This window comes from Lolium perenne, chromosome 4 (assembly GCF_019359855.2).
Source record: "Lolium perenne isolate Kyuss_39 chromosome 4, Kyuss_2.0, whole genome shotgun sequence".
In the NCBI taxonomy this organism is placed as follows: Eukaryota; Viridiplantae; Streptophyta; class Magnoliopsida; order Poales; family Poaceae; genus Lolium; species Lolium perenne.
In genome coordinates, this window is record NC_067247.2 from 336,337,314 (window position 1) to 336,348,094 (window position 10,781).

The following is a 10,781-nucleotide window of genomic DNA, read 5'->3' on the forward strand; positions in this document are numbered from 1 at the left end:
GCACATCCGTTCGCAGGATCTCTCATCCTTCGACGTCAGGTTCCAGCGAGAGGTCGTAGAAGAAGATAAGTTGCCAGCTTCCCCGCCGTTCAAGAGGATGAAGGAGCTGAAGACGGAGGTTAATATTAGCTGACTTTGGGTTGCTGGTTTTTGGTACTTCGAGTCACTGACATGTAGACACCACTTAAGTCTATCCTACATGTTAGTGACCACATTCGTTAATCAGCTAATTTGTGCATTTCGTTTGCCGGTAACGCTCGATATGTTTGTTGTTACCTTTGGCAGGATCACTCCCCTTGCTTATCCTGTCGGAGGATGAAGTTGGATCTTGCCAGCATGCGGGAGGAGAACAGAGAGTTAGGGATCAAGATATTTCGGTACAGGCAGGCGGTGTCTTTCCTAGAAGTGGATGAGATCACGGCCTGCGCTCGTAGGAGTTGTGACGAGGCCATTCATCTGGGAGAACGGATCAAAGCTCAGCTTGTCTCTTTGATGTAAGTCGCAGAACGCGTGATTTTCAATGCTAGAGAGGCGCGGGAACGACTTCTAGTGGCTGAAGATCTCGCATAGCAGTTTAATCATGTGCGCTTATTAGTTGCCTACTACTTTTGTAATTATTCACAATTAAGTATGAATTAATGGCTTGCCTTTTGTGTGACGGAGGAAATTGCACATACCACCACTTGTTGGTGCGCTTTTGCACATAACACAATTTGAGATTCTTTTTACACAAATAACCAGATTTTGACGTAAACTTTTGCACAAAAAACAACCTTACTCCATGTTTTCTTTTGTCTTCTAAAGACATGTAGGTGCTTCGAAAAATACCTCCGTTCCAATGCTTAAAGCTTAGTATATTTTTCTTGAAAAGTCAAACCAAGTAAAGTTCGACCAAACCTATCAGCACATATAATATTTTGTAGACACCATATGAAAATATAATTTATTTTCTATCTAATAATATTGATTTTGTATCTTGCATATTAATGCATTTGGTAAAAACTTAGTCAAACTTTCTATCTAATAATATTTTCGACTTTGTATTATTTTTATTCATTTTCCCCCTGGTTGTCATGTTTTCTGTCCGGCTTCCCCAGCCCATCCATCCGTAACCCACATGCGCGCGTGACACGAGTAGTGGGAGACATGGTGCCCAAAGGGATAGCTTTTATTAATGGTGGCGACGGTTCCCTAGGCCAATGCTGGCGATACGTCTCATCGTCGCTAGCTGTGCCTTCCCCATGCGGCCGTATTAATGCACACCATCGCTCCTTTGCGCCTCCGCTCGATCAAGTAAGTTTGATCATAAAAGATGATCACATAAGCTCGATGATTACCTATAACCTAAAAATTATCTTAATTTGTAAACGAAGACATAAAATAACTAGTTGTTTGATTAGGAAAGACAAAGGAAATTTCTATTGAGATTGAGTTCATTTCATAGTTGTTATAGACACATAGCAATATTACCAAGAGATAGGATTGTAGAGAAAGCAATCTATAGGTATTTTGGAGGGTTCTCAATCCTTTGAATCAAGCAAGCTCTATAGGAAAAATCCCTATGTGTAAAAATCCTACTCCGTACAAGATACCTTTAGAAATCCTTTGAACCAAACAAACTCCGATTCATATTAGTTGACTATAATATGGATATATCTAGACACATTTTAGTTCAAGATTCATCCATATCATTTGACAAGTAATATGAATCGGAGTGAGTATATTAAATAGAGTAGTATATATTGTTCGAAAAAAATTAAGTTATACTGTACTAATAAAGAAACCATTTCTGTGGTCAAACTGATTTGACGGACAAAGAATCGCACCAGGACGTAGTGGCGTGCTATCCTAGCCGAAGTTTTACTCGGCGCCTCGATGCAGCTGCTGAAGAATAAAAAAAGTCATATCCACTCCTACTCTTCACCTCCATCATTTCCATCCTTGGCTCTCCACTTCCATCATCGTTCTCCACTCGCCAAGCGCTGCTAGCAAATTTTTTCATCCTCTAGATCTCCCATTTGCATAGCTTTCTCTCCTCACCCCTCCGCAGAACCGCAGCACTCCTCCTTCCCGCTCGACTCTCCTACAAAACTCCAATCACACATACTTGCTTCCGCCCTCTTAAATCCTTCTCGTCTCCATGGCGGCAACGAACGACGACCAGCTGTATGGCGACTGGGGGAAGTTCCCCGCCGAGCTGTTCAATCTCATTGCCCAGAGTCTGTACGTTACAGTCGACGTCCGGCAGGCCGCATGCTCCAAAACGTTGTGCCGCCATTTCGCCGACAACATGAATCTACACCATTGGGATGGACCCTGCTTGTTGATGCCCGATTCTGCCTATTGGCACTATGATGATAGTAGTGCGCACCACACGGTGTACCACGTTGTGCCCCTCGACCATCCTCGGCGCACAGCCATCCTGCCGTTCATGGACAATAGATTCTGGGTTGGCATGAACGGCGACTGGATCGCCGGCGTGGACAGTGGTGGGAACTAGTTCCTCGCGAACATCTACACGCACCAAGAAATCTCCCTACCATCGTCGGAAACTTGCAACATTTTTCGGGAGGAATGGGTTGGCTTCCCCGACTTGCCTCCTGAAAGGTACATGACGTATGGGCGTGCCATGTTTTTGTTGAAGATTGTAATTTGCGAAGTGCCCACAAAAGCTGGACATTACTCAGATTACAAGCTCATCGCTCTATTCAATTCTGGACTCGCTTACCTGGCTAATGGTAGCCAGGAGTGGAGGTTATTCTCTCTTGCTAGTTATGGTGTAGATTACAGTGACGCCATCGAGCACAACGGCTTTATTGTTGCGGTGGATGGGTGGACCGGCACCACATATTGCTGGGATCAATCACAGGCCGGTAATTCTTCAATCCATATGATATACTTCGCAATAAATTTTAATATCAAGCCCATTCATGATATATTGTAACTGAATTAACTAATTGGTCAATAAGATTTTTTCACCTTTCAAATGACTCGTGCACCATTTAATTATCCTAACCTGACCGAACCATTGCTACAAACGAACTACGTAGTATATGCAAAGGTAATTAATCTGTCAACCCAAACCACATTATTGCAGTATATGAATGCATTCCTGAATTAGTTACTGCATGCTCTTATCAGAGTATGAATAAGGAGCTTAGCCCTGGCCTCTTCATCAATTGATGCATGCAAACTTTTAATTTATTTGAATATTCGATGTACTCAAAGCATTACAATCATGGATCAGATAAGGTTGAGACATGTATCTACCATCAATGAATATGAGTGTAATTAACATACATCTCAAATGGGAACAATTTTATTTCTTCGAGTTTTTATACAAGTATAATGATCGCATCCTCCATTTGATCCTACAAATGTGAAGTTGCAGCTATCGGTATTTTTGTCTTCTGAGCCATTCAAACACTATTTTTTTTGTCTCCGTTTACAATGCAGATGCCCACCTTGCCCTGCCATTCGTGATCCCATCATCGATGAAGGAACCATCTCGCGAGATGGTTTTTAGCTCGATCACCGATGGCAAGCGCTTGATGATCATCCATGATGATCGGTATATACGTAGCAATGATCACCTTGAGCCTGCAGAAGTTCTGCATCATGGTAATGGCCTTATCCTGCGAGAGTATCCTGCCCCTGTCATACATATTTTTGAGAAAGATCTATCCCTGATTGGACCCAATTGGAGTCGAGTTGACAGCATTGGCACACACTCTCTGTTCATTGGACTGAATTATCCAATGAACCTGAAGATAAATGATGGCAATGCTCCTGATGGAACATTGACTCCATTCATGAGGTCAAATTGTGTGTACATCGCGTACTATGCATTTCGGGAACCAGCATTTAGTTGTATTTGTCGTTGTAACCTGCAGCAAGGGGAAAATGAGCTCATGGGAGTTATCACCCTTCCAGAAGATGGTTGGGGATTTCCCCGACAGGCGACAATGTGGTTTAAGCCTAGTCTGAAAAATATCCGCATGTTGATGCAACCCTAAACTGAGCCATGAATCTTTCTGGAGAAAATAATCTTTTTTGTACGATATGTTTGAACAATTCAGTAATATGTTCCGTATCTTAAGATGCTCTTCCTTTTTTCTGAATCTTATATACCTGGACCCATTTCAGTGTGTCTGTTTACTCATTTTAGTGTGTATGTAGCCCACATTGAAGTAATCTAATCTTATAATTTAAAACGGATGGTGATGAACTCTGTATTTCCATCCTTCGTAAACCGTGCATGTCTGTTTATTTTTAGTTTCATTTCAGCAACTGTTATTAGTATATGCACACCTTTTTTTTAATGTTGAGAGGAGTATAAGGGCATTACAATGCTATATACTATATGGCGCTAATAGAGAACAAATGAATGTCAAAAGATTGTAAAATCCTCCAGGTACTCTCCTTGCAGCGCTAATTGCTGATGGCAGACTGACTTCCTATTGGTTCCGGTGCTTTAGCTAGGACAGGTGAAAAGAGTTTCACGCCCTGCTTTCTTTTGCGTCGTCAGTAGGCCTACCGCAGGAATTCACCTCTCCAACCGCCAAACGACGAGGAAATAATTCCTAGCGCCCTTGCAGTAGCGCCTGTGTTGGACGTGCCCTAATGTTTTCCTGCTAAAAGGTGCAATCTTTTAAGCACTTGGGTACGGTATTTCTCCACCAGCCTGGACGCAGGCCGCCAAACGCGTCTTAAGTTTTAAAATAGCGTGGTAAATGAATTAGCGGTAGCCTCCTTCAAACGATATGAACGCTATATCGTGGTAATAGTGTGGTATATTTTAAATAGCATTTTCAAAATAATACTAAATATAGCCTAAAAATAAATAATTTTACTAGAGCGAATAGATATATATAGTCCAAAAGTGACTGAATCATACATACATAACCACATATAGAAATAGATCTCAAGTATTTTAGAAGGCTAACATCACCATTTCACAAGGCAACAACATAGTATAAATTATTTATTAAAACATATTAGCATTAGCGATATTATCTTCTGACTTAGAAGTGGAACCAACAGATTGTAGTTCATCACCACGAAAAAGTGAAAGCAACTTGCCTGAAAAAAATAGCGCGCTAACACTATGAAGTTTTAGGGCGATATAGCATGCTGTTTCGCAAATAGCGCCTCAGCGAGCAAAATTACTAAGCGTGGACCCTCTAGATATGCTATAGCGCGCTTTTAGCGGAGAAATAGTTAACTGGGCTTCATTGAGGCCCTGGTTTGACAAAGCAGCCTGAGTACGCATCTAAAAAAAAATCTGCCTGAGGACGCATGCTTGTAAAAAAGAGAGAGCAGACTACAATTACTTCAGTCCCGAACCCTCTATCTCTCCCACCTACTTCACCTCTTTTACACTAATGACTGCCATGAACGGCTCGCCTCCTCCCTCCACCGGCAGCTGCCTGGCGGTAACGGCCGCCGACACAGATGAACATCGCCGATATTTCCTGAACTCAGCCGATTTGATCCACCGCATCCTCCAGTAGCTTGATGGACGTTCAGTCTCTTCTATCCAGATCGTGACTAGAGAAGGATCTACGGGTACATCCGTTTCTTACCCTTTGGCAGCGTCGGTTCCATCTCTTGCGGTACTTTCTTCTCCGCTGGAAGCACCATCTGGCTCGGCACTGATTTCCCTGGCGGCGGCACCAGCTTCTCCGGTTGCGCCGACCCCAACCCCCGCGGCACGGTCTTCTCCGGTGGCGGCACCACCAAAAGTGGCTGTAAGTTGTCCTGAACTCACTAGGATGCAGGTGTAAGTAGTCAATGATAGTTGGGGTTTTAACAAGTTCTTTTTTCTTTAATGATGGGAAACCGTAGTAGTATTCTTCTGCAAATGTTTTTTTAATGACGGGAAACAGTAGATGTTAAGTACTAGTTCTGGCAAAAAAAGATGTTAAGTAATAGTATCCATCACAGAGCAGGGTTTCGCAGTCTGAACATACAAATATATGCTCCACGTTACTGCTTCGTAAAGTCCGAAAGCTTGCTCAGTACATGTAAAATCAAATTGTCTTGCTGCTGCTAGATTTTGTGTAAACTAATTAAAGAGATAGCTAGATGCATTTTCTCCATGTATGTTACGTTCTGATTTATATGCTGTTGATTGATATATACCGTGCTTAACTAGATGCAGAAGCAAACTCGCTCCAACGTCAATGAGCAACTACGTCTTAGGACTGTCGATTGTACATGTCCTCTGCACCCCCCCGAGTTCAGAATTCAAAGAAATTCACTAGCCAAAAAGCCAAAGGTGACGAGCAGGCGTGATGCAGCAATTCAACGTTGTATATTAAAAGGGCGAGGGAAAGGCCGCCCTAAACGGGTTGGTCACTCGGCGGACCCTCCTCAGCCCTCGCGCTTCTATGTGCAACTGGACGGCAACGATGACATGTATATGTTGGTCATCCCCAGAGAATTCAAGCAATGTCTGAAAGGGATTCTTCCTGTGCCTATCAAGCTCAAGACCAGCGTAGGCTGCGCCTGGTATGTGCACATCGATGAGTACCAGGGTGAACTGGTCTTGAAGGATGGTTGGTTCGGGTTTGCAGAGGCGCATGAACTGCAGCTCGATGACATTCTCGTCTTCGAGGTGAAAGACACTTCCTTGATGAATGTGTTGATCTACGACTGTAACACCTCCACCCAAAGGGTAATATTTTGTGCTGATCACCCTTACTTGCATGCATGATCTGCAGTGCTTTTAGGAAGAGGGGATCAGAAACACCTCAATATTTTATTGAATTAACTAGATGCTGCTTTTGGACCTGGGGTAGTGCCCTGCTGATGTTCATGCTGAACTTGGTTTTTGTATTAAGCTGAACTGGGGATCAGATACAATGTGATGAGACTTTGTTAATTAGCTAATATAGTATATGTTAGACATGTTTTATTTTACTTTAATTTACTGTGATATGCTGCGGTAGTTTCAATGTGCGGTCTGATGATTTGTATTATACCTAGCTACATGGAGCTCAACATTTTATTTTTGAAAGTGTAAAAGTGACCAATTTTTTTGATCTGATTGTAGCGAACGATTGTAGCGAACACAAGTGCAGATGGTCAAACCCCCAAAACTTCTCATATTCATTGTTACATGGTCGAGATATAAATGTATTTTACGCACTGGTTTAATACTCAACTGCTTACATCCATGTTTGTTTGCAGTTTTTTTTGACACCTCTTAATGCTCCCTCCGATCCATTTTTTTTTTTTGAGATACTATTAGTTGTAGAGATATCCATTTTATCATCAAGTAATGAGGATCAGATGGAGTATCGTTTTCATTTTACCAAAATAAATGGATATACTGTATAGTACTCCCTCCGTTCCTTTATATAGTGCCTATAGATTTTCGACATTTGTTTCAGAATATAAGGTTGCAGCTTAGCTTTTTTTTTCAATTACCCCTCCCCGTTCAGCTCCCAAATCGTTCAGCTCCCAAAAATTGTTATGGTAAGTTAGAAATATATGGATTTACCAAATTTTACGTTGATCTCAAATCGTTCAGCAAGGGGTGTTGTGTAAAAAATACTCTTGCGCTAATTTCCGTGCCAAAAAACAATAGGCACTATAGAATGGAACAGAGGGAGTACAACGTAGCCTGAGGCCCTTAGCTCTGAATGCAATTTCTGTGTGCACACTGATCGGATCATAACCCACACGAGCTGTCTCACTGGTATGTAGGTCCGGGCCCCACCAGATACTGATAAAGCCCAGTGACCCGCCGGGTGAAGTTTTCTGTGTGGATTCCTGCGTACCTGGCTTCGCTCCTCCAAGAAACGCGCATTTTTTTTGACCGGGGGGACACGCGTATTTATTCCCTTGCTGATGTATCATTCTCAGTTTCTCACAGCCCCCTCATGTTCAGATCTCCCCAGATCCCTCGCCGTCTATCTCCCCTGAGTCCTCTCCCTACACCACCGGCGTCCACCACCGCTCGAACTACGCGGCTTGGACTCCGTCCTCTACGGATGCGGTGACGTCGCACCTAAAAACTCCACTAAGGCGGCGCGGCATCCCCGATTCTCTCGGTCCATGGCTGCAATGGCGGTATGTTTCCCCCGAATCACTAGCGTTGTCGGTCACATCTTTATTATATCTAAGCTGTATTGCCGGTTGCTTACGCCCAGTTCTTTTGAGCTTATTAACCAGCTTAACTGCGAAATTAAGCTCCAGCCGAAAAGAACTCAAATTTTTAGCTGGGCTTAGCTTTTCAGCCACCATCATTTTCTGTGTAGTTGGGGGAAGCCACGGAAGGGCAGCTTCCCGCAGCTTGCCGAGCTTCCCCAATTATGCAAATTTCGTTATACCCCATCTACCCCTAAACTGAATCGTTATTACGTTGAAAAAGCCCTCCCACGTCCTCTATTTCTCCTGATATGAAACGTTATCTTTTCTAGCGTGAGTCCACCCGAGTCTCCCGACTCGTTCGTGAGGGTTTCCCAGCCACAAAACAGCCGCCGCCTCCGATCTCGACGACCTCCGGTGGAGAAGCTCGAGCGCCGGCGTACCGCGCCTCGCACGAACTCAAGCCAGTGCTGCACGTCACGCCTGAACTCGAGCCAGCGCCGCCGTCTCCAACCAAGATCGCGCCAGCGCCGCCTTCCTGAACGAGCAGCGTCGACCTCCCACCATCCCTGCCCTTACAGCAGCCTCGAACTCTCCGATCTCACACCCAGGATACCCGATAGAATCAAGGTATGATTCTTATCCTCTTCGGTAGATGATGTACGTATAGTGTAATAGGTTGTATAATCGTAGATGATTGAGTTTGGTCGTAGTACTTCTGCAACATGATCGCTTTTGTATGTGCTCTGTAGTACTTCAGCAACATGAAAAATTCTGAGATTTATATACGTGCTATTGAAAATTGTATTAAAAACAGTGGGCCACTTTGACATTGATTTTATAACACATGTCATAGATGGAAAAGGGGAAAGCAGTGAAAGCAACATGGGATCCTGTCGCCCATAGTATTTTTCTTGATGTGTGTATTGAAGAAGTGCAAGCAAAAAACCGTCAACCTGGCCAAAGTTGTTTGAACGCAATTGGGTATGCAAATTTGGTTAGAAAGTTCAATACGCGAACATCTAGAAATTATGAGCGCAAACAATTCAAGAATAGATGGGAGGCACTCAAAAAGGACTATAATTGTTGGAAGTCATTGAATCAACATGCATCGGGCCTAGGAAGAGATCCCATAACTAATAGCATTGCAGCTAGCGACGATTGGTGGGAAAATGAGATAAAGGTACTGGCATCTATACATATCTTTAAAGATTTTCTTTTCTTCTTTAGATGCAATACTCATGTACTACTTTGATATGTTATTGCAGAGATGTGCAGAGGCAAACAAATTTCGGTATGCTCCACTAGCGGATGAGGATAAGATGAGGGAGATTTTTGAGCAACATAGTGTTACAAATGAATATGCGAGGGTGCCAATTCCATCATCTCAAGTTGAGACCTCTCATATTAATGTTCTGAATGATGACGACTCTGGATGTGAAGAAGTTACACCTACCCAGGTTCTGGGTAAAGGTGGAAAGAAGAGAGCATGTCCTTATTCACCTAGCCCAACATTAGTTCAAAAGGTGGCAAAGGTTGATGAAGAGAAAACGGCATTCACATGTATGGTAGATTTGTTTGCCAAGAGGGAAGAGAAAAGAAATTCTGTGCCGTCTGAACCTATAGTGACTGTTGATCCAGTAAAAGTAGAGTTCAAAGAGATGATGACCATGGTGGTCAAAGCTGGAGGTTTGCCTGGAAGTGATGAGCATTTCTATGCTTCACAGATGTTCATGAAAAAAGAATATCGTGATGCATTCGGCTGTTCTTGTTTCGAGGACGCGGAGCCTAGTACGATACTTGGATGGATCAAGAGGACATGGGAGATGTTTACGAAAAATAAGTAGAAAGGGATTTTTTATGTTATTTGCTTTGAACCATATTAGCTGTATTGGCTTGAAACTATTATTTCCACTCAACTTGTAACTTGGTGAACCTATCATTTTCTATCAAGTTGTTTATGTCGTGAACCTATTATTTTCTCTCATTTTGTGCTGTTTTGAACCTATCATTTGCTCTCAGCTTGTGTTATTATGGACCCTATTTTAATGTTATGGTTCGTGTGTTGGTCATGTGACAGATGGATATGTCGTACGATGGAGAAGATGAAGAATTTGAGATGTGCATGATTGCAATGGGATGTCATCTTCAATGGCATGAGAAGGTTCCATATGCACCAAGAAGATTACCAGTGATGACAGGGCTCCAATGGGTTGAAGATAAAGAAAAAGATGGACGAAGGTTCTACTCTATGTTCAGGATGCGGAGGTCAGTGTTTTACCCATTACATGACTTGTTGGTTGACAAATATGGTTTGAAGTCAACTTGCAACATGTCAAGCAAAGAAGCATTAGCTCAGTTTTTATGGACTTTGGGGTCATGCCAGAGCACTGATAATGTTTCTGACCGACTTGAACATAGTCGGTCTACCATTAATAAAAAGTTTCATGAGGTTTTGGGTTGTGTATATCGTATGGCTGGTGATTATATCAGACCCAACGATCCAACTTTCACCCAAGTTCATCCTAAACTGAAGGGACGCAAATTTTGGCCTCATTTCAAGAATGCCATCGGGGCTATAGATGGAACACATATTCCTTGTATTGTTCCAGAAGAAGATCAGCCTAAATACCGCAACAGGAAAGGTGTTACAAGTCAAAATGTCATGGCAATATGTGATTTTG

At 42.8% G+C, this 10,781-nt stretch overlaps 1 protein-coding gene across 1 annotated transcript; it reads left to right on the forward strand.

The window, feature by feature from the left end:
* Positions 1–8,553: 8,553 nt before the first annotated feature.
* LOC139839320 (uncharacterized) lies at positions 8,554–9,944 on the forward strand. The gene is made up of 3 exons (XM_071829369.1): positions 8,554–8,727; positions 8,954–9,280; positions 9,366–9,944. The coding sequence occupies exons 2-3, from the start codon at positions 8,954–8,956 to the stop codon at positions 9,942–9,944; spliced, it is 906 nt and encodes a 301-aa protein (XP_071685470.1). The 5' UTR covers positions 8,554–8,727.
* Positions 9,945–10,781: the final 837 nt, after the last annotated feature.